Genomic DNA, 24649 nt, shown 5'->3' with positions numbered 1-24649 from the left:
TCGGCTTTTATTTGCAGAAAACATGAAAAAACATAAAATGAAAATAAATTTAATGATATCAAAGTAGTTTTTGCATAATTACAAGTAGTATAGAATTTTAAAAAATGAAGTATAATGTGATTCGTGAATATTTACAAAATATAAAAGGTCAATTCGAAAATAATATGAATATAAATACAATATAATAAAAAATTGAATACAATAAGATCTGTTTATAAAATGGCAATCTATTTTATTAAACAAGCAATGAGCTATTAGTATTGTCAACCTGAATCACGCTTGACTGCACGCTTAGGTCACTCTGGCTCGATTTCCTCACCCCTATTACGGTGTAAATCAAACCAGTCTACTTCAAACGCCTTTGCTAACAGGTAGAACGTTTTGGTGTATAAAGTGAGCTGCTTCCGTAGCTGAGCAATTGTTCGACAATACGACAACTTCATTGAGTGGAGAACTCTAGATTAAAACTTTGTTTATATCAAATTTTTCAGCGTTTATATTCGAGGTCTCGATATTTCTCACTGACAGATTGAAGCTGACCTCAGACTACTAATTCTGTGCATAAATGTTCTCTACGACTCTATAACGTTAAAAAATTAATGTCTTTATGCACGTAATTTGTGTTTATACAGAAACAATATATAAACTCCATATGATGCCCCAAATACATTATTTTTACTTGGTTATTTGATTTAAATCACTACAATTTTAAATATTTAATAATGTACGTTATTTTCTTACTAACATTAATTAAATATGAGTTTGAAATTTTAAAATCGAAAGATTTTCAAATACATTATTTTTACTTGGTTATTTGATTTAAATCACTACAATTTTAAATATTAAATAACGTGTGTTATTTTGTTACTAACATTAATTAAATATGAGTTTGAAATTTTAAAATCGAAAGATTTTAAAATGAACAATCGTAAAATAAAAAGTATTTCAACGTTTTTAACATTGAAAATGTTCCTAATTGATACTTTTTTGTGTTATTGCAGAGAAACTTCCTCGTCAAAACTTAACTTGACACAAGACACATTCCAATTCGTATCGATCGATTCTTACTTCTGGGAATAGATCGAAAGTTTCAATTGTTTCACATCTGTCTCGAAAGTAGTGTTTTCGTGAATGTCTTCAAGATCACTCGTCATTCCAGAAATGATTTCTCCACGTTGTTTGTGCTTCGTCAAAATCGATTGCTGCTCTAAAACAGGGACCAAATTCTTTTCTTTTCCGCTCACTTGTAACGTCTTTAATATTGTTTTTTTTATATCTTGTAAATATACGTTCGATAAAATTTAATATATACTATGTCATAATACCAAAATATGTAATGATTTTACATTGTTAAATGTGTATGTTAGGCTTAAAGACCGAAATGGCTGATTGAGCGGGGAAAAAACGACCACAACGCATTGTGGTCGCTACAAAACGGCCACGAAGCGAAATTCGTGTCATGGTCTTCATGATATTTGACTACTACGCGTTGTGGTGATTAAGAAAAGCCATAACGCATTCTGAACGTTAGCTGATGCAATCACGATACAGGATCATAAAACGCAACTTTAAAATATGGATTCTAGGCTTGGAACATTTTTATTTACAATTTTTAATGCCGAACAACATTAATTCTACAAGTTTTTCTAGAAATTTAATTTTCATACTTAAAAAAATTTCAAAGAAATAAATGCATGGAGATAAATACATTTTTTGTTTCGTTTGTTTTGCTAAAAAGTGCTAAAGGTCTAATTACATATAATTTCTGTAATAACTCAGGATATNACGGACGGCGGGAAAGTAGTTCGGCTTCCCGATGACGTTTGAAGTGTTTATAGGGAACTTTTACTATTTTTTACGGATACCGGTAGCAATTTTTTCGTAGTTTTATAGGAATCGTAACTATAGGGACCGTAATTATAGGGGGGTCGACTGTATTTACAAACATTATTTGGCTATTAATATTGTATATGTTATCCGTTATTGATATTTATATTTTGTATTTTGAACTTGTTGTTCTATTTTTGAAGTGTGCTAATAAACCTGATGATCCATTGATTGGATTGAAAACGTTTGTTTTAAGAATAAATCTCTCAGCCAGTAATCAGGTATTGATTAAGTTATCCGAAAGAATTCCAGTCGGCAAATTTAAATTCTCGTAGTGCTGTGGCGCTGCAATCTTTGGCTATATCTTAGGCTACTCCAATATTTTTTTGATTGATGTGTGTGTTTCAGTTGGCAGCACTAGCAATCTTGTGTGTCATGCTGAATCAAACATTTTTATACTAGATTAACTTCTAAAGTATAATTTTTTTGTTTTTATATTTTTCAATATATTTATTTTGTTTGTAAAAAGTAAAGAAATAATTTTTAACGATACAATAGCCACGATTATNAACGTTTTTGATACTAGATTAACTTCTAAAGTATAATTTTTTTGTTTTTATATTTTTCAATATATTTATTTTGTTTGTAAAAAGTAAAGAAATAATTTTTAACGATACAATAGCCACGATTATTATTTTAAAAAGTTTACATTAGGCTACATTAGGTTACATCTACGAAAATTCAACGCGAAGCGAAACGCAAAAGAGAAAAATTTCAACACGGGATAGGTTAAATTAATACATTTTTTCGTATATAATCGGTTATCCGAAAAATAAGTTATCCGAACAACCCCAGTCCCCAATTGATTCGGATAAACGACTCTACTGTCTAAGAACAACAAATTAGCTAATTAGAGCTAAAAAACGATAGAAAAAAGCAATTTTATAGCGATTGTTTGCATATTTCAAAGATTGTAACCTCAGTTGGATGGAACTTCAGTGGAAATTTGAGCTCCATTGTTTTCACAGGTTGCTCATTCGTTTATCTAATATATCAAGATAGACAGAAAGTAACCAACTACAGTGTAAAAGAAGTTGACTATCAGTGTTAGAATCAGTGTTGAATAACCTACCTCCTCGCCTCTAATTACTTTACACTGGAAGAGGACTGTATTTCGCCAAATATTTATAGCCCAGAGGTGGTGACAAAACATTTATTGGTTGAGACAGTCAAATAACACATAGAAGACAACAAATCAAAGCTTAGATCGCTACAGATTTGATTACAGTTTGTACAAAACACCTCCTATCCATGTTATATCTATGGAACACTCTTCTTTTGTTTATTGGATGAAACAAACCTTCGTTCAAATGCCTGTTGAGCTGTAATAGGTATCTTATAGCTAATTGACTCTCCTTCAACGAATAAGCATCGACTCGGGTATGTAGAGTGGGTCATATTATACCTCTACGTCTATTTAGAAAGCTGCAGTTTTTTTGGAGAAAATAGACCTATGTATGTAACATATAACATATTGATCGAATGTTTATACATAAAGTTTTTGATTTTTTCAAAATCTTGAATTTTATGAATTTTTGTAAACATATATGCAATAGTAAACAATCATGCACGGTGATATGATATTCATATTTCTGTAAAATTATTTACATATAAAAGCATTTAAAAAGAACTTCTAAGCACCTTCATGTAATTATCAATTCTCAGAACTTGTAATAGCGACAATGGAGATGGCCCCACTGCCAGAAACTGGATTAAAGTAAACCTGGATAGTCCTCCTCCACCAGTATTTTCTTTATTTTTTCGTATTGTCTTGTATTTTTTATATTATATTATTGTATTTTTATTATTCAATTTTTGTATTTTTGTATTTTTATTATTCAATTTTTGTATTTTTGTATTTTTATCATTGTATCTTTTATATATTACTTTTAAATATCTTTTATGTCATTAAATTTATTTCTATTTTATGTTTTTTCATGTTTAATTTTTAAAATTAGTTTTACTTACTCTATTCACGAATGGCAGTTTCCCAGCAAATAACGAACTTATACGAAAAAGCCGACATTTGCTGAGATGGGATGCTCCTGTAAAGTTGGCTATCATGATGGAAAGAAACCATTTAGGAACCATCCAAGGCGAGAACACAAAAACTGTTTAAAACTTTTGTTTTAATTAAAATAAACATTTTTTCTTTAATATTTAATAACAACATACTTTTCTGAGCGTTTTTCTCCTACTCTAGATTAAAACTTTGTTCATATCAAATTTTTCAGCGTTTATACTCGAGGTCTCGATATTTCTCACTGACAGATTGAAGCTGGCCTCAGACTACTAATTCTGTGCATAAATGTTCTCTACGACTCTATAACTTTAAAAAATTAATGTCTTTATGCACATAATTTGTGTCTATACAGAAACAATACATAAACTCCATATAATGCTCCAAATTACATTATTTTTACTTGGTAATGTTTAAAAAGAAATAGTTCTAAACTTTATTAAAACACAGTAATTGATAATTTATTAATATATTTGATTTAAATCACTACAATTTTAAATATTAAATAACGTGTGTTATTTTGTTACTAACATTAATTCAATATGATTTTGAAATTTTAAAATCGAAAGATTTTAAAAAGAACAATCGTAAAATAAAAAGTATTTCAACGTTTTTAAAATTGAAAATGTTCCTTAATAATACTTTTTTTGTGTTATTGCAGAGAAACTTCGTCGTCAAAATTTAACTTGACACAAGACACATTCCAATTCATATCGATCGATTCTTACTTCTGGGAATAGAACGAAAGATGTCGATTATTTCACATCTGTCTCGAAAGTAGTGTTTTCGTGAATGTCTTCAAGATCACTCGTCATTCCAGAAATGATTTCTCCACGTTGTTTGTGCATCGTCAAAATCGATTGCTGCTCTAAAACAGGGACCAAATTCTTTTCTTTTCCGCTCACTTGTAACGTCTTTAATATTGTTTTTTTATATCTTGTAAATATACGTTCGATAAAATTTAATATATACTATGTCATAATACAATAATTTGTAATGATTTTACATCGTTAAATGTGTATGTTATGCTCAAAGGCCGAAATGGCTGATTGAGCGGGAAAAAAACGACCACAACGCATCGTGTTCGTTTCAAAACGGCCACGAAGCGAAATTTGTGTCGTGGCTTTCATGATATTTGACCACTACGCGTTGTGGTGATTAAGAAAAGCCATAACTCATTCTGAACGTTAGCTGATGCAACCACGATACAGGATCATACGACGCACAGTGGTTTGTAACTTTAAGATATGGATTCTAGGCTCGGAACACTTTTATTTACACGGTATACTTTTATTTTAATGCCAAACAACATTAATTCTACAAAGTTTTCTTAGAAATTTAATTTTTATACTTAAAAAAATTTCAAAGAAATAAAATATATGAAGAAAAATACACATTTGTTTCTTTTGTTTTGCTAAAAAGTGCTAAAGATCTAATTACATATACTTGTAGGTGCTTGAGATATTGATATTATACGCAATAAAATAAAAATCAGCTGCTAAAGTTAAAAACCACTGTGCGACGGATTTATAATGGTTAAAAGCCATTACACGTTCAAAATGTTAACTAGTAACGAGGTGATGATAAAAAAATAAAACTTTCTTTTTCATTATGATTTATTTATCTTCAATCATCTAATATACGCAGGTAACAAAAGTATTCACCACATACAGAAATTTAACTTCATTACTTTACGACAACATTTAATTATTCGTACATTTTATGTTCTTTGAGCGACATTTGCATTTTTATCAATTACAGTATCTTCTACAGTGACAACCATCGCTTACTTCCAGATGTTCAGATGGATGCTGAGCGAAATGATAATAAAGTTGAAGGTGCGTTCTGAATGTTAATAAAGTTACTGTAGAATTTGTTAATTCACTACGAGCATAAAATCGATCGAGAAGACTTTCCTTGTTTCCTAACTGATAGAGACCCGATGGATTAATGCTCGTAACAACAGTTAAAACATTTCTGGGAACTGCACGTCCCCTATCAACATTAGTCATTCTAACTAAAACAATCGAACCAATTTCAACTTCGGAAAATTACCCTAAATTGAGAAAACTCTCCGAGCTCGAGCTCGATCTCGAATAAAAAAAAATAAGACAAACGATTCTATGACGCAGATCCTTATACTATTATTGTGAAATAATAATCAGAACAATTCTTACCGTTTTTGAAAATTTTAATAACTAAAATGTCTTAGGATTTTTAGGCTTTATCAGAAGTATTAATTTACATCTGATATGGAGAGTGCCAACGGCTAAATTGCATGAAGGTTGAGAAAAGCGAAATCCTACTCGGGTGTAATATAGAGTAATACCGCAGTTTTCGTTAAATTCGGTTATCGTCGGTTTCGGATTTCGTCGATTGTTCTCGGACGGATTATCGACGAATACCAAAGTATCACTGTACAGTGTACATGAAAGGGAAGAAAATAAAAATGAAACCTCATATTAAATACCTTGATGTGCACATAGATCCAACCTTGAGTTGGAATTATCACATCGAAGAGACTTGTCACAAAATTAAGCAGAAAGCGAATATGATAAATCATATCGCTAGGAACATCTGGGGCCTTTCTGCTTAGCACTGCAGGCTAATCTATAGTGGGGCAATCGAGCCCGCCCTGCTCTACGCAGCTGAAATCTGGGGCAACAGAGTCGACATTATACATAATAAAAGGAAACTACTGTCCATTCAAAGAGGTTTCGCCATTCGTGTCTGTAGAGCGTATCGGACAGCGTCAACCGACGCCTTTCTAACAATCGCCAAAATGACTCCTATCAACATCAAAATTAAAACCAGAGTCTGGAAATGGCACCTTCTGCAAGACAATATTCAAGACCTCGATACTGATAAAATACAGAACCTTGTCACGAACAACCACCTTCCCTCTGCCGAAATTGTCAACTAAATCAAGCTCCACGGCATTGACAAACATATCACTACCTTTGCTATGCTCTGTCACCCTGCAAGGTCCACTAATGACATCATCAGCACCGTTTACAATCCCGAAGATTGTAGCGGATTGGCACGTCTACACCGACGGCGCTAAGAACGACCTGGGCACCGAGTCTGCCTTTGTTATCTACAAGACTTCTACTAACAAAATCGTCCATGAAGAGTACCACAAGCTTTGCATCCACTGCTCCAACAACCAAGCGGAGCTGTGGGCTATGTGGAAGGCACTCGCCACTGTTACCAATCACTGTCGTAACTTCAAAGGTGGCATAACTTTCTTCACGGACAGACAGACAGACAAACTATTCTTTATTCGCCCGACACCGCTGGGCACAGTCGGAAGAATGTACATAACTTACACAGTTGACACATGCCGAACGTAAAAAAATAAACCGACATAAAAACAGCCGGTACGTACTCAGTGTCATCAGGGGCACCAGGAAGCTGACCGCCACTGGCATTAAGGTCTACCACCTTGCAATGAACTTAAGCCAACGAAAAAACATCTCTTTTAGATGGGTGCCTGGACACCACAACATTCCAGGCAACGAAAAGGCGGACAAGCTGGCCAAACGAGCCACGGAACTCCTAATAAGCCCGTCTTTCGGACTAATACCGACCAGCTACGTAAGCAACCATCTGCACGACAGAAGCATCGACCTCTGGGAAGGCGAGTGGAACAATTCTACAACTGGCCGAACGACGTTTAGCTTTCTGCCTTCTATTCACAAACGCCAGAGGTATAAGTACATCACACCATCATTCTACCTAACTCAATGCCTAACCGGGCATGGGAATATCCCATCCTATCTACATAGGATCGGGAGAAGAAGCGATGCTACGTGCTCCTGCGACAACTCCTCTGTCGGGGACTCGTTCCACATTCTTTTCGACTGCCCTCTCTACGAGCTTTACAGAAGTGACCTCATAAGCTTCTGCAACTCCCATGGACAATTGTGGCCGCCGAACTTAGACTATTTGTGCGCCCATAAGGATAGCTTTGACCACTTCCTGAAGTTTGTCAACTCCTGCAACGCATTCGCCAACGACTTTTCCACGCGATCAGACCATGAAGATGACGAAGACTTCACCAACTGACTCTTGAGTAGTGTCATCCTACGGCTTCAATCTAGGCACCAATGTAAACTCTGTAAATATTTCTATGTTTTCTATTCGCTTGTCACATATTATTTTGTTTTTATATATTTGTATTATATTCTACATGTTTATTGTATTAATTTCTTTGTTCACTTACCACATCTCTGTAAAGTGCTTACATGCACTCCCCTCTCATGCCACAGTGCTCTGTATTGATCGTGCCGCGACGGCTTTGTAGCCATCGTTTTGTCGTTCATCATCTGTAAGCATCTTTTCCTTTGTCATCTGGAAGCACATTGCCTCCTGTACTTTTGGCCTATCTCCGCCGCAAGTTGGCTTTGTTAAACTTACTCGGATTTCAACCCTGTTAAGTGCAAGCCGCACTCTTCAATGTAATTCCACAATTTGTATTACATTCCTAATTCTGGCTTCAAACTGTATTCTTTCCGGCATCATGCACCTTACCTATAATTGTATACCTTTTTGCTTGTAAGGTGCAATCAGCACTATCTCTCATTCTGTAACCACTGTAAGCAATTGTAAAGTGCATCAAGCACTGGTCCATAGCGACCACTATTCGGTACTCCCTTTTATTTTTATCTCTGTTAATAAACGCGATGCATGACGCCCATGGGATTCCCATTCTAATCTTTCTTCCTTCCTTCCCACTTTCCTCAGACTTTTATCCCCACCTGCTACACCCCTCCTTCCTTCCTTTCCAAATCAGGCTAAGTCGAAAGACAGCCTTCTGATCTTTAATTCAGTTCAGTTCAGTTCAGTGTACAGTGTACAATACCCGATAAAAAAGTTCTACTTATAAAGATGAACTTAAATATTATGAATGCATTGTTGTAAAAAATGACCGACTCATCATACCTATGTTATATTTGCAAATGTATTGCAAAGATTATTGGAGAATCTATGCAAAACATTCTTGGTATAAATTGGTTCAAGAAAAATATATTTATATGTATAAATTATATAATTTGTGGTTGTATTTGTGTTCGTTCGTAATAATTGTAAGCACCGGAAAACAATTCGTGTGTATGGTGTGACGCAGTTGTGAGAGCCAGATTGTATTTAACTATAAGCTTTTGCAGAATTACAAAACCAAACAAATAACGTTTTAAAATTTCTATTAAACGCAAAAAAACTATATAAAGTTTTCTTAACATTTAATAATAAGATGAAAAAATATGACTGCGTTAATTACCGCATTCACTTCCTTTCAAAGGTGACACGACACATCATCCGAATGGCCACCCGAAACTTCAACCGAAATTTGTCTATTGGCCACGACCTATAACATTACCAAAAAAGGACAATAGAAAAAACGAAAAGTACTTCCCAATAAAAGGGAGGGATCGATGACGATGGTAATCCGTCATCATCGAAAGTTCGCCTTCGCCGGAGTTGCACGAGCGCTGGAATACCTTACCAAAACCGAAGATTCCTAAGAAACTTTCCTCTCTCCGACAACCCTCTTGGCACCTGAATAGTCCGAATATCAAGACCTTGCAAAATATACCGAGTCTTTCCAGAGCCATCCATCGAAACTTCCGAATGATCAATTCGTCGTGTCGTCAATTCAAGTCTTGAACCCGATCGGGAACGAAGCGCATCGTCAGATCCTCTGCAAGGTATTTATCCGTCCGCGAATTTATGTAAACTTTCGCTCTTTATTAAGCCATTAATACAAAATACTAGCCTTATAAAGGAATCGCCGAAATGTTCAACCGTCCAATTATAAACAGCGTATGTTTAGTCTAATTGTAAATTGCTTACAGTTAATAAACAGATATTTGTTATTGCTGAAATTGTTTGATGCACTTCCTTAAAACGCGCCGTCTCTTTCCTCCCGGATACGACTGCCTAAATAAGCGACCACTATCGCGATTTTTGTCACTTGACATAGTGGTGTCATCCTGACGTGGTGCAAATTAGGCTGTCCAGAACTTGTAACCATAATAAATCCATCGCAGTGGTTTTTAACTTTAGCAACTAATTTTTGTCATCGTGTAGTACATAAAGCACCAACTAGTACGTGTGGTTAGTTTGACTTTTAGTACTTTTAGGCTGTGTACACACTAGGCGTTTTTAAACGCGCGTTAGCTCGGCGTTCGCCGAGCGCTTAGCGGAGCGTTCGCACTGGCTCGGTTTGGAAATGGATGTGGAAGTGATTGCTTGTGTGTGGCTCCTCTATCGTCGCTGTAAAAGACGACGGCAGATTTTGGGTGCACCCAATATTACGAGATAGACTGAGGCATGAAATGTTTGCGACGTTGTATCCAAAACTAAGACAAAATAAATTCAAGTTTTTTAAATCTTTTAAAATATCTATAAAATCCTTTGACGATGGTTGGTCTCTTTTAGATTTCATCAATAAATAGATAAATATCAAAATGATCGTTCTCCATTTCAACACAAATATCTCAAGGCGCTCGGCTAACGCCTGCAAAACGCGCGTTTTAACAAAAATCTATAAACGCGCGTTGAAAAACGCCTAGTGTGTACAGGCTCTTAAGCAAAACAAAAATTAGAATTTTTCTCCATACATTTTTTCTTTGAAATTTTTTTTAAAATGAAAATTCAATTTCTAGGAAAACTTTAACGTTGATCGACATTAAAAATNAAACGCGCGTTGAAAAACGCCTAGTGTGTACAGGCTCTTAAGCAAAACAAAAATTAGAATTTTTCTCCATACATTTTTTCTTTGAAATTTTTTTTAAAATGAAAATTCAATTTCTAGGAAAACTTTAACGTTGATCGACATTAAAAATTGTAAATAAAAATGTTTAGAGGCTAGAACCCATATTTTAAACTTACAAAGCACTGTGCGTTGTAACACCCTCTATCGAATCATGTATTCTTCTCTATTAATCAATGACACATGTACATAAGTCAGTAAAATTACACCATGTTAATTCAACTTTGTAGAATTATTTTTTAATCAACGAAACTATTTTCTTTCGGTACATAAAGGCAATTGCTTTATATACAATATCAAAGTTACAAAATGAAAAAAATAAAACTTCAAAAATTTCTTCTTTTTGTATTCAAAAAAAAATCTAAATACGAATATTAATACGAATAAATACTTTAGTCAACATGCTCATTCATAACAAATATCGTCATTTATTATTATGATATTTATTAATATGACAATTTAAATTACTTTTAAAACGGAACTTTTGTAAGCAGTAAGTACACGAGAACGGCTTTTCCCCTGTATGAACACGCAGATGTTCAATCATATTTCCTTTCTGTGTAAAACTTCGTTTGCAATAATCACAGGTAAAGGGTTTCTCCCCTGTGTGAGTTCGCAGATGTTGAATCAGAGTTCCTTTATGTGCAAAACTTCGTTTGCAATGATCACAGCTAAAGGGTTTCTCCCCTGTGTGAGTCTTGACGTGGTACCGTAAACTGCTGGAATGGAGAAACTGACGATTACAGAATTTGCAAAAGAGCCGTTCTCCAGTGTGAATCCTTTGATGACGTTTTAAATTGGACTTCGAAGCGAACTCTTTCTTGCAACTGTCACATTCATACTTCCCATTCTTTCCCTTCTCAATGTTTAAAACTGTAAAATACAATAAATAAAAAGAGTAAAACCAATGTTTAAAAGACCAAAACTCTCTTCAATTTATTCTCAATCAAATATCTAAATTTAAATCACACTATTTTAAAAGTACTGTGAATGCTTAGGATGCAGATAGACAAAGAATCTTTCTTTCTCTGGTTATTTTCTTTGAATAAAATTTAGATTAATACTACACGAAGAAAAACATTACACCAGAAACACTAACTATTCACACGTATTACCCACACACTAAAACAATATCACAAATTAATAACAAATGTAATTTATACATTTTTCAATGAAAACAATTTATATGAAATGTATTTTGCAAAAACAAAATATTTGAAAAATAGTTTTAAAATATCTTCGTTGATTTTTCTCTTTTTCTTCACTCGCATGAAAGATGTTTTCCTTGTTGATATATTCTTGTAATGATTTCACAACACTGGCTTTAATTTCAGTGTTCCGTTAACGACAGAAGTCCAACACATCCATCGACTATTCTTGTGTTTTTCTAGAAACTATTCTTCATTTAGTAGTAAATAGGAATGTTTTTGATTGGCGGGTAGTGAATCTGAAAGCAATAAAAGTCCCGAATGAAATCAGATACGACAATATCGTCACACATTACTATCTAAGTCAAATTTAAAATTTTCAAAATCAAATTTAATAATTTTAGAAATTCTTCTTCGGACATTTCACGCCATAAAATAGCAGTTCGATTTAAAACCTGAAAAAGAAACTAATTCAAATTAATTTATTATATAAGTGTCTACTGGGACATATGGTATTAGTAGGACTTGTTATAATGGTGTCCGGAATCTGCAAATTGAGGATACTTATTCAGAAAAAACAATCTTTATTGTTCACTTTTTTCAGCTGTACACACTTTGTGTTTCGGACCTCTTGTTCCTCGTCAGCAGGTTTACTGCCACTACTTGCTAAAATAAGATTTTATAAAATGTTATATTTTCCCGATAATAATAAGGTTAAAATGACATTTTTTAGTGGACATTTACACTGAAATTTAAAAAGATCAACATAAATTTGGTATTATATTTTCGAATAATAAACCTGTATAAAATAAACAGATGAACAATTAAAAATTATTTTTTTCTGAATAAGTTTCCTCAATTCGCAGAATCCGGACACCTACTAATACGATGTGTCCCAGTAGACACTTATATAATAAATTTTATGATACAGACACAAAGACATATGAATGAATTCAAATTAATTTTTTTTATCCAGTAACAGTATCAATGTATTTCAAATGTTTATACATAAAGTAGTTTTATCTGTAATTTTTAAAAATATGAAAATCAGGTAAAAATGTATTTTATGAAGAATTAACTTCCCTTTGGTTTTCCTATTATACAGCTTTCATTGCAGAACTAAAAGTTATACAAACTCAATCGTTTCTTGAAAAGTCTTTTTAAAATCACCTTAGCAACAAATTGAAAATCTACTTACTAATTTAATAAACTTCAGTCAAGAAAGACACGGAAAATACCACAATACTCGTTAGCACTGTCTACAAGAACCAGGGGAATTCGGTACATCATCAAATGATACTTGAGAAGTCACCTCTTCCGCTTCGTTAAAATCTTCCTTCTGTTTTTTCTTTCTGGTAAAATCGTCAACGAGGTTTTCTCAAGACTGTAAATCATATTAAATTTGAAATAATCTACACCCAGACAACCAAAACAGAAATACGTCACTAGTAACGAGCGAAGATTCGTGAATTACACCTATTTACTGTGCTTTCCTCTTCTTTTTTTTAATGACGAACCGATTCCAAGACGATGGCCGAAAACGAAAAGGAAGAAAACAACCAAATGAAACGTCTCCTTCGATTTGTTCGTAAAAGATTTAGCTCATCGGAAAACAATTTTGAATCTATTCAGTACTTACAATAAAAACATACTTTACCATTTCTCTAACCGAAATCCGCACGAAATTCCAGCAAGTGCCTTGCTGGACTTCGTTTAATTAACCTAACTGCTAATTTAAAAAAAAATGGCGCCATCTAATATTTAAAATTCAATAATGTCTAATTTATTTTTCAGAATTTGTGGGTCTAAAATTTCTGAAAATATTCTTTCATTCATCTTTAATGTTGAAAAAATGAATTCTCTCGAAACTATTATAAAGAATTATTTTGAACTCAAATCGTCACGAACCATCGAAATCGGTCGTAAAATGTAAACAATCCGAGGCCAATCCACATTTGAATCCGTTGTCCATTTTAATGATTAATTAATTACGGAATTATTCGATTCATTCTTTCCCATTGTCAAAAGGGAAAACCGATCTCTTCGAAATTCAGCGATAATCTTAATAAGCCAAATTACATTCTGTTTAATACCCGCATGTGCCGTAATATTTCTATTATTTTCAAAAAAGATTGAACTTACCGAGTAAAATGTTCTTCTACTTAAAAAGACGAATGGGCGAGAAGTTTTCTTCCATTTTTCCTCGGGAGAATTGGCCTACTCCAAAATAAATAAACAACACAAAATCTATTTCTTCTTTCTCGTCGTCTCTTAGCGATTCCGTTGTAACCGAAGATTTTTCAAACTGGTAGAAATTCAATGGTGCCGCCTGTAATTCAATTGAAAGAAGTTTTCATTTTTGTAAATATTTGTTAAATTTGATGAATAAGATGTGTCTTTTCTTTGTTATTTTGTTATTTCACTACGTAAAACTTTTAACATCAAGGCTATTATAATATAATAATCAACCAAATAAAAATTATCATATTTGTATCTATATTGCATTGATATTGTATGATAAAAAGTAATTTAATAAAATTTTTTACAAGCTGTCTATATATGCATAATAATTACATAAGTTCATAGTAATAAAGCGTATGGAGATCAAAAAACTATGCGGATAAATTATAAATACAGTATTAATTAAATGAACAATGCATTTTTATATGTAACAGTTCCATATTTTATTACATCAATAATCAAACTGGTATTGGTGAATACGAGGGATAAAATATGGTTAATTTTGTAGCTAACTCGTGGATTTACGTGGATTTAAATTTTTAATACTGTATATTTGTTAAATGTTTCCAAATCAAATTTTTTTATATCAATGTTTTGATTTTTCACCAGCGCTGTGGAGTCGGAGTCGTTGAGTTTTGGTGTTTTAGCCGGAGTCGAAGTTGGATGGTAAGGAAAAGTCGGAGTCGGAGTTAGAGTCGGTAGACTTTTACGCGACTCCACAGCCCTGCCAGGGCTGTGGAATCGATGTCGGAGTCGGAGTCGTGAAATTTTGGTGTTTTAGCCGGAGTCGGAGTCGGAGTCGGAGTCGGTAGATATTTACACGACTCCACAGCCCTGTTTTTCACATTATAATATTGGTGGAAAACATCTGACATATCTAGAAACGTGTCAAAAGTTTTATGATTACAAAAAAACATGGAATTTTTTTTTCAAACTTTTAATTTCAACTATTTTGAATATTTTAATAGAGGACTTTCTTTGGATCCTGCTGGTGTCATACATTTGTAACAGGTTTTTGAGGTTTGTTCTGTACTTGTTATTGAATAACCAGATATGCAATGAATGCATTTCTGCATTGTTTAGAGCAGCGATTCCCAACCTGTGGTACGCGTACCCCTAGGGGTACGCGATCGGTTGTTTAGGAATACAGAAAAAAGTTAGTTATTATGGCAGAAAAAATAATATATTATGTATCACAAACTAATAGTATTAAAAAATTATTAGATAAATAATGTTCCTTGCAACAATCACAACTTTATTATACATTTTTTCTTTTAGTTTTTTTTTTCTTTAATTTAAAGTTACAATATGTAAAATTAACAATACGGTTACTCACTAAATTTCTTAAATGAGGGGTACAATCTAGAGATAGGGCATGTCACGGAGTACGCTAATGAAAAAAGATTGGGAACCACTGGTTTAGAGCAAGGGTAGCCAAAGTGGTCGATATCGACCCCCAGGGGTCGATGTGACATCATTGGGGGGTCGATGCGGCTAGGGGATCGATTGGGGGAGTCGATGCGGCTAGGGGGTCGATTGGGGGTCTATGCGGCAAAAAGGTCAGAACCTGTTTTTTTTTCTTTTTTTGCTCATACAGAAATCACAACGTTTTATTTTTTGCTCACACACTTACACTTGTAACAAAACTTTACGGTGGGGGACAATGTGAGGCGTTGGAAAGTGGTTGGGGGTCGACGGTTAAAAAAGTTTGGCGACCCCTGGTTTAGAGGCTTATTTTCAGCTTCAAAATTTTCTGGTATAACAACTTAATCATATTCTTTTGTGGGTTCTTTGATTACTTGAAGAAATTCTGCTGAAAAAACTCTGTCATTATCATCATAACACCGTTTTGACACATTTTTAAACACAAATGCCGAAATTAATTTTTAATTGTTCTTAAACTGTAGTGTAGTAAAAGTCATTTGTTTCGCATACAGTAAACTAAATAAATGTTCTAAGCAGTCCTGGGCAAATCTTGATGCTAGTGAAAACTGATATTGTTTGTTAACTACAATCAAATTCTAACTATATTTACAATTTACAAAATCTATTTTTTAATATTGTTTTCCAATAAAGTAGCAACTGCAATTTGTATTGATACAATCTATTTATGTACTAATGTCATTATGATTAATTTCTTAATGAAATTACAATTAATCACTTGGAAAGTTCTTATTTATAATAGTATTTATAATAAATGTATTATGAGGAGAAATAACAGGTAAGTTTCAATCTTATTTTTCCTCGTTGTAATTTAAATTAGAAAGATGAAAAATCGATTTTCAGTATTATATATTTAATTCTATAATTTCATAATTTAATCCTTAAATGAGAATAGCATATTATTCATTCGACATACATTTTTTTATTTTAATAAATTAGTATTTTTATTGAAATATTGCGTGGATATCAAAGCGGTTACTTATATTTTAAACATTAACTCATTTAAAACAATAATATAAATATTTCTAGAAAAGTTTAATAAGTAAATTCATCAGATACCATGATAATAATTGATACTAGCTGCACAATTAAATTCTTATAGATATAGGAAAGTGGTTACCGAATTATGACGGTAATTACATTACATTAGAAACTTTCTTCATTCTGACATTAGTTTGAAAAGAACGTCTATCCAAAATAAGTCATTTTACAATAATATTTAAGATATGCAAATATTTAAATCATTTCTGAAAATACGGATCCCAATGCATTCCAGTTCGAACTGGTATTTTACTAAGACCTTTATCAATTTAATCGAATTTTTACTGTGATCTGATTATTTGAAAATGCAGTTTACGATTTAAATTTCAAAATGTTTATTTTAATATTTGCCGTAATAAACGCTAATATTAAAATCCTTGTCATAATTGCGGAACCATTTCCTTGTTTAACAAAACGTGTCTTCAGCTGAACACACACAGAAGCGAGGGACAAAACGACAAAAATAAACAAATTTATTCGTGTCAGTACATCTATAACGTACTGTAACAATAGCGATGAAATAGTAGAGCCAAACGAAGAGTTTAGATTCACTACTTCTATTATAGTACACACAAAGAAACAAAAATGAACACTGATTACATTGAAAGTAGTTTGGTGGCTGAATACCTCTTTGGGATCAAAAAGATTCCCAAGAACACAATCCATCTATATTAGATAAGCAGTGAGACGATGTAGCTTATAAAGTAATCTTAACAAATCTGGTAGAGTCCAAAGCGATTTTCTCTTCTTCTTGACTAGACAGGGGTCTAACTAATATGGCGGATTTGAAAGAAGTAATACTGATTCCACTGTGGATAGTCAGATTTCTGACTCACTGACTCTTTAAAAATTAAAAAAAATCATGTGTGGAAGTTACTCTTTGCTTCCAGAATAAAAGTCATCAATTTTCATACATATATCTTCGTATTCGTAATGTATACTTGTAAATGTCTGTAAATAAAGAAATCAAACCCGAAGTAAGATATTGTTTGTATTTAAGTGTAAGAAATAGAAAGTTACATGATTAAAAATTCGACCACTATAATTAGCTCTTTTTAAAACTCATCACACACCATAAAGAACTTACTGAAAGATTGATGAACATCAATCTGTAAGTGAGTTTTCAATAGCGTGTTATAAATCCTAAAAAGAGCTAATTATAGAGCTCAGATAATTAATAAATAATGGTGTATAAAGAAGCATAATACTAATTCAAATTCTTTGCTGTACATTTGATGAATTTGTAGGCAGAAAACAAGTAAGATATAGAGATAATATCGTAGAAATGTCTTCTATTACATGCTTTTTGATATGTATTATATTCCACAAATAATTTTCGAAAAATGTAAGCATTCTGTAAACAATCTGAGCGAATATTCGCATTGTTTATTCAACTACGAGTAAATATAATTTGATCATGACGCAATCCATGTTTTCTCCAAGATATTTGCCTTAAATATTCAGGATTCTGTGATACGATACGATTTTACCGTTTATATTCGAAGCTGTTTTAAAACCAAAATCATTTTAAAATGATTCGCAACATTGTGAATCATCCTTTTGACTGTGTCTGCTTGTTATGTAGAGTAACAAAAATTAAGAAAATTCGTTTAATTTTCGGAATATACATAACTTTAAAACACGAAAAGACTATCTTCACGTATAAGGTATATCAGTATTTTCTAAAAATATTATTCATTTGTTCTAATATCAATATGCTTTTGTTTGTCTTGTTACAAGGCGCTGTACGAGTTCGGTTCACAGGAGGAATCAATCGTCTTTTTGGTGCTAATTATCTTCTTTATTGCATATTAATCTTATATTTCACGATGTTTGTTTATTTAGAATTTGTAATAATTCTTAGTGAAAATTGCAAGAATCTACGCAAATCGATTTACAAATAGCTACAAAATCTACTTGGATAATTTCAAGGAAACTTCTGCCTTCATTCATTACAAATTAAGTAAATTTACCATTTAGATTTTGATATGCTCTTACGTGATTGTATTTACAGTTATCACGTTAATGTTTGGATCAAAGGTAAATGAAGAGAATGTTTATCAAATTGTACTTCTTTTCATTATAACACTATACGAAATATATTTAGGATTTGGGATGCTATCTTATATCTTTGCTGTACATCTTAGATATAGGCATCACACTACACGAGAACATGTCCTCGTTATGTGAAATGATGGAAGATGCCATAGAGAATGGAAAACTGTTCGATTTTCGGTTTGTAATTGAGAAACATACGCAGTATTGTGACATTCTTCTACATATTGATGAAATGATTAATCCAATGTTAGCAGTTTATTACCTGTTTCAGTTGACCATTACTACAACATTTTTCTATATTGGCGTGTACGGTGAAGGATTAAAGATCGTAAAATTGATACTCATATATGGAGGTGTAGTTACGAACATTATCTTCGCTTTTTCAGTTATTCTAACAAGAAAGATACCAAAAACCGTAAGCTTTATTTTCTTTTGATGAAATGTTTTTTATTTATAATTTTCTATCTGCCTTTCGCATTAGAATTGTAAACAATATTTATTCATTATATTTCTTTTTTATTAGTGAGGTTAGTCTAACAGGGGTATGTTCAATAGCCAGATGTCTAACTTACCTCTGTCTAGTAAATTACACTTCTGATAATAATTCTCGTGTTCCAATAGTTTCATTTATTGACAGTTTAATTTAATTGTTTTTTATTTTATTATTAACGGAATGACAATTGTAAAATTTGGTAGAAAAGACTTAAATACAATGGCGACTGAGCGCAGAAGTCTTTATCTGTACCGAAAAGAAAGGAGAAGCTACTGTAAAGGTAGGGGATTTTGGTATACTGTGATGACATCAAATGTAAGAGGGGATGTGTCCGGCCCGGTTCAACTCTTCTTCACTATCAGGTGAAAATAGAGTTTTAGAGGAAAATCAGTAAGACCTAATATTAATTAATATTAGCATAATGAAATTGCTTTAACATCACCTGCGACTTTTATTATTTTGTCATTTAAAATCTGTTTTAAACATGAAATTAATAACATTTCCTGGTACTTCTAGATCATGCAGTCGATGAAATCTTATTTTTCTAGTTTAATGAGCGTTAAAACGAGAATGGATGCGTGTGACGAAATTTTGAAGCAATTCTCAGTACAAAGTTGCCCATCCTGCTATGGATGCTGCTCTTTACAAGGTATATTCATTTAAATTTATAACTTTCTTTCTGTAAGAATAGCTATTTTGGTAATAAGAATTATGCGAAATTTTAGACAACTGTAAGGAGAAATCTCTGTTACTTTTCCGTCTGTTATATAACAAAAGAAAAACTGTTCGAATCGTGTCGTATTTGACCCTCCCAGTTTTCACATCTCTACGTTTTGAAACGTCCTAAATTTATAAAAGTCAAAAATAGGCAAAAAAAAGGCCACGGGTATGTATGAATGTGTGAGGGAAATGCTGGTGTCAATTACGCTGAATACCTGAAGATTAAATAAAGATTAAGTAAGGAAATTCGACATGGTGGTCGCTTGAATTTGAGGGTCATTCATGCTGTTAAATTTTGATGGTTAAAAATAAAGATGGGAAATTAAAGGGAATCGTGTGTATCTTTAGCAGGGTCAGAATTAGTGACAATTTTACACGTTATTAACTTTTATATTTTTCTATAAAACTCATCTCTTCTCTCAAAATTAGCTTTTTTCCCCATTTTATAGTAATTAAAAATGTAAAAAGTTTGAATATAACGCCACAGAAAATTTTATTAAGTTATATTGTAGACTAATTAAAATACTAAAAGTTAATTTTTAAATAAAATCTTATAACATCCGAGAAAGTCTTACAACTAGTTGCTGGATTTTATTTGCATATGTTGCCATTTGCACGTAGGACAATTCTTTGCCTGAAGTATGTTTTTTGCATGTTCATTTCATCATTTATCTTAACTACGTATACACAATTCTTACGTTTTATATCTCAAGTACCGTTCCCAGACATATAGCTTTTAGACATAAGTTCGGAATCATTAGATTCACTTTTAAAGATAACAGAAATAATTTTTTTATTTGAAAATTTGGCAAAATTTCTTTCTCTGCAGAATAAGAGCATAAGAGCTAATGTGCATGAACTGGTACCTATTGTTATCCTACCACTTTTCCACAAGCAATTAAGAAGAATATATATCCTCGGTCTTACTAAATTATTCTGCACAAATAAACTTTGAATGCTTGTGATACGACACGATTATAATTAGACACGATATATCTCTATTTCTACAATATTCCTATTGTAGGAACAGGTGAGAACAAATGCCTTAAAGGAAAAATTACTGAGAACTCAAAATCAGCCATTTCGGAACTTATATTCTTCATTCAATCTCTTCAATTGTAAATATATTTATTATAAAATAAATGTACTTAGAATTATATTTTAATTATTGTTTTGTAATTTAGATAGGCCCACCAGTGTCCGAGCGATTCTGTCTCTGAACATTGTAAGTTTGGTCATGGGTTCGCACTTCGCCAAGACGGGTTGAGCTCGTGGAGTTTTCCGGGTTTTCTCCACATCCGTAACGCCTGAATAGGAGCCAGTTATCCTTAAAAGACCCCCCAGATGGCATTTCTCTCCCTGCGTAATATCGCGTATCCAGAGAAGGCAACGAGGAACCACACTGGTACTGTACTAACTTCCCGAGGACATCACTTGGCGCGCAAACTAATCCGCACTAAACTGGCCGGGTGTTCGTCGACATCGGGGATGACCTGATATGGCACAAGAAAAAGAAGAATTTAAATAATCTAGGTGGGAAAACATCAGATTACCACTCTGGCCAACCCAGGAACAAATCGCTTCTGGTTAAAATTCCCTACGAATTTTCAGGTAAGCTACAGCTTGTCCTGAATATGTCAAGTTACTTTTACAAATCGTCGCTAAGACACTTACGAACTTTGGGTCTTCAGCACCCACAAAGAAAATTTTATTAATGCAAAGCATTCACAAATGGACTGTGTTACAATATATTCATGCATGTAACATGCACGTTATCTGTGTTTAAAATGCACTTGGAAAGAAAGATAAGTTATGTAATGGAGAGGGTTACCTGCCAGTTATAAATTCCCGCTTATAGAAGTACGGTTACTACATACAAATTACAATAGGCTAAGCAATAGCAACTAGTAATTTTCTCTATAGCACAAACAATAATCATATTAAAAATTATTATGAAACTCTGTTAACTAAATTTCTTTATTTCTGTTTAACAGAATCGTATTTGAAATATACGTGTAGCATTATATAGTGCATGCGTTTAAGTTATTTCAAATTTATACTTTATAAAACCACGAATTTCATTTAGAAAAACATTTTATTTTTTCTGGATTATTCTTTTGTTTTTCTAACATCACGTAAGTGAGAAAAGTGCGTTTAATATAATCATCTTTCTTTATCTGTATGTGTAGTTTTCTATTTTTCATTTGTTGAATTAAGAATTAAAATAAGTTTAAAAGTTTATATTTCTATATTTCACTAATTAGCATATGCGTAATTAAATGTGTTATCAAAATTTAAATAATACTATTATAACACCTTTAAAACATTGTTAAAGATTGTTGATTTGTAAGGTTATTCGATCTTCTTTATCTATAGGATGAGAAGTCGACAGAAATGCCAGGTGGAGATTTGGGTTTTCTCTACCACATCATTACGTGTTATAATCAATCTACGAAATTTAAGAAATTTTCGACAAAAAACACAGAAGTTATTAAGCTTCAAAGAAGAAGGGCGAAGAAAATCTTGCCCCCCACACACGTACACATAGACTAGCATCCATACATGCAGAAAAAATCCCGAATTTTTTTGCTTTTCACCTTTCAAGGTGTCTTAAGTCGAAAAATTTAAAAGTCTGGGGAAGGGAACACTTTTTAAACTGATCTCCATCCTTTTCCTCTGTAGAACAGCCGGAAAAGTAATAATAAATTTGACTAAACACCGAAGACAGCAAATTCAATTCAGCCCTGGTTTGTGTTCCGTTCGAGAACAACTTTCGATCTATTCAATCGTTACGATAAAAATATACTAAAACGTCTCTCTGCTTCAGTAATTTGAATATTTTTCCACATTGCATTTGCTGCACTTGAAGCAAACAAGCAGATAAAACTTAATGGCGCCACACAATATTTAAAATTCGAAAACCCTAAATTTCAATGTTCATTCTGGACATTTATAAACATAAAATATAGAATATCACTATGGTATTATACAGAAAAAGTGAGTTTTTAAAAGTATCATAATTACGTCAAACCAAACAGGGAGTTAACAATAAATTTACCGAAAAGCGTCATTTCAATACATTTTTGCGTTTTACTAATTATGATTCATTTCTTTTCAGAGCCCTTCATGCCAGTTGATCCCATTTTAGATCGACAATGTCCTCAACTATAAACGATCTTAGTCATTCGAAATAATTTTATAACGAAAAGCAGATATTATAACGTCAATAAATACTCATTCGAAATAAAAATTAATTATTTTTTCAAATTTTGTAATGTAATAAACGAATATTTGACAAAATAATTATGCTTCAAACGTAATTGAGAATCTCACAAGTTAGTATCATCTTTGTATTATCGATTCAAAACATCGGCCATTGTTAAGAATTTCAGGGACTACCGAATTAAATGATAAACGTATACTAAATGATGTATTTTAAATTTCAATTTATTAAAAAATAATTTTATGAAACATTCCTTGTTCGATTCCACAAAATCAAACGTAATTTACAAAATATAAAAATTACAAATGAAGAAAATAAAACTTCAAACGTTTCTTGTTTTTACGTTGAATAAAATCTAAATACGAATATTAATACAAACAAATACTTTTGTTAACAGTTTCTTCCGAAACAAATACCGTTATTCATTATTATTATGGCATTTGGTAATATGACTATTTAAATTACATTTAAAACGAAACGTATGTAAGCAATAAGTACACGAAAATGGCTTTTCCCCAGTATGAACTCGGAGATGCTCAATCAGATTTCCTCTCTTTGCAAAACTTCGTTTGCAATGATCACAGCTAAAGGGTTTCTCCCCTGTGTGAGTTCGCAGATGCTCAATCAGAGTTTTTTTCATTGCAAAACTTCGTTTGCAATGATCACAGGTAAAGGGTTTCTCCCCTGTGTGAGTTCGCAGATGCTCAATCAGAGTTTTTTTCATTGCAAAACTTCGTTTGCAATGATCACAGGTAAAGGGTTTCTCCCCTGTGTGAGTCTTGACGTGGTACCATAGACTGCTGGGATGGATGAACTGACGATTACAGAATTTGCAAGAGAAACTCCGTTCTCCAGTGTGAATCCTTTGATGATATTTTAAATTATACTTCGAAGCGAATTCTTTCTTGCAACTGTCACATCGATAACTTCCATTCCTTGCCTTCTGACTATTTAAACCTGTAAAATACGATAAGTAAAAATATTAAAAGCATTTTGCAAATATCAAAAGTCTCTTCAATTTATTCTCAATAAAATATCTAAATTTAAGCACTCTATTTTTAACATTTCGTCTGCAGATAGAAAACTAATTTGCAGTTTTTTCACGAGTTTCCTTAAATTAAAATTTAAGGATCACGGAAATATCCTTAAATTATAATTTAAGGATATTTCCGTGATTTCACCACACCATACACTAACTGCGTACACCAATGTTTACATATATTACCAACAAGCATAAATACTATCACAAAATAAAATGCCATTTATACATTTTTTCTATACACAATTTATATACAGTTTGAAAAATAATATATAGATAATCATCTTCATTCAATTTTCTGCTTTTCGTCCTTTGCATGAAATATACTTTCTCCTTTGATGCATTCTTGTATGAATTCTTATCACCGGTTTCAGTTTTGGTGTTCCGTAAACAAAAGTTTAACACATTCTTCAGCTCTTATTAGAAATGCTCTTAATTGATGAATGATGGATCTGTAAATAACAAAAAGCTCTGTAAAACAAGATACGAGAATGGGGTTAAAACAATATTATCTACATCATATTAAATATGTTAAAACTAAAACTAATTCTTCTGGAAATT

The 24649-nt window shown here is 32.5% G+C and overlaps 2 protein-coding genes and 1 long non-coding RNA gene across 5 annotated transcripts in view; all 3 read right to left on the bottom strand.

Annotated features, from left to right (window-relative positions):
• Positions 1–5919, bottom strand: part of LOC111617708 (putative nuclease HARBI1) — a 14518-nt gene extending 8599 nt beyond the window's left edge. The window contains exon 1 of the mRNA XM_023358999.1: positions 5698–5919. Coding sequence (XP_023214767.1) covers positions 5698–5919 — 222 coding nt within the window. The remainder of the gene's footprint in view (positions 1–5697) is intronic.
• Positions 5920–11053: 5134 nt separating this feature from the next.
• LOC111617703 (gastrula zinc finger protein XlCGF57.1-like) lies at positions 11054–24114 on the bottom strand. The gene is made up of 4 exons (XM_023358994.1): positions 24099–24114; positions 23488–24006; positions 12445–12496; positions 11054–11611 (listed from the first exon to the last, which is right to left on the bottom strand). The coding sequence occupies exons 1-4, from the start codon at positions 24112–24114 to the stop codon at positions 11107–11109; spliced, it is 1092 nt and encodes a 363-aa protein (XP_023214762.1). The 3' UTR covers positions 11054–11106.
• Positions 11968–14118, bottom strand: LOC111617709. 3 transcript variants are annotated; one of them, XR_002755467.1, is made up of 3 exons: positions 13305–13539; positions 13029–13214; positions 11968–12129 (listed from the first exon to the last, which is right to left on the bottom strand). It is a non-coding gene; the product is annotated as an uncharacterized LOC111617709 (long non-coding RNA). The 3 variants fall into 3 exon arrangements; XR_002755466.1 differs by lacking the exon at positions 13305–13539 and adding an exon at positions 13973–14118 and having other exon boundaries at positions 11968–13214; XR_002755465.1 differs by having other exon boundaries at positions 11968–13214.
• Positions 24115–24649: the final 535 nt, after the last annotated feature.

This window comes from Centruroides sculpturatus, unplaced genomic scaffold (genome assembly GCF_000671375.1).
Source record: "Centruroides sculpturatus isolate CEXI.00-Female unplaced genomic scaffold, Cexi_2.0 scaffold1527, whole genome shotgun sequence".
Classification (NCBI taxonomy): Eukaryota; Metazoa; Arthropoda; class Arachnida; order Scorpiones; family Buthidae; genus Centruroides; species Centruroides sculpturatus.
Note: the sequence above shows the minus strand (reverse complement) of the source record. Positions and strands in the feature narration are given on the sequence as shown.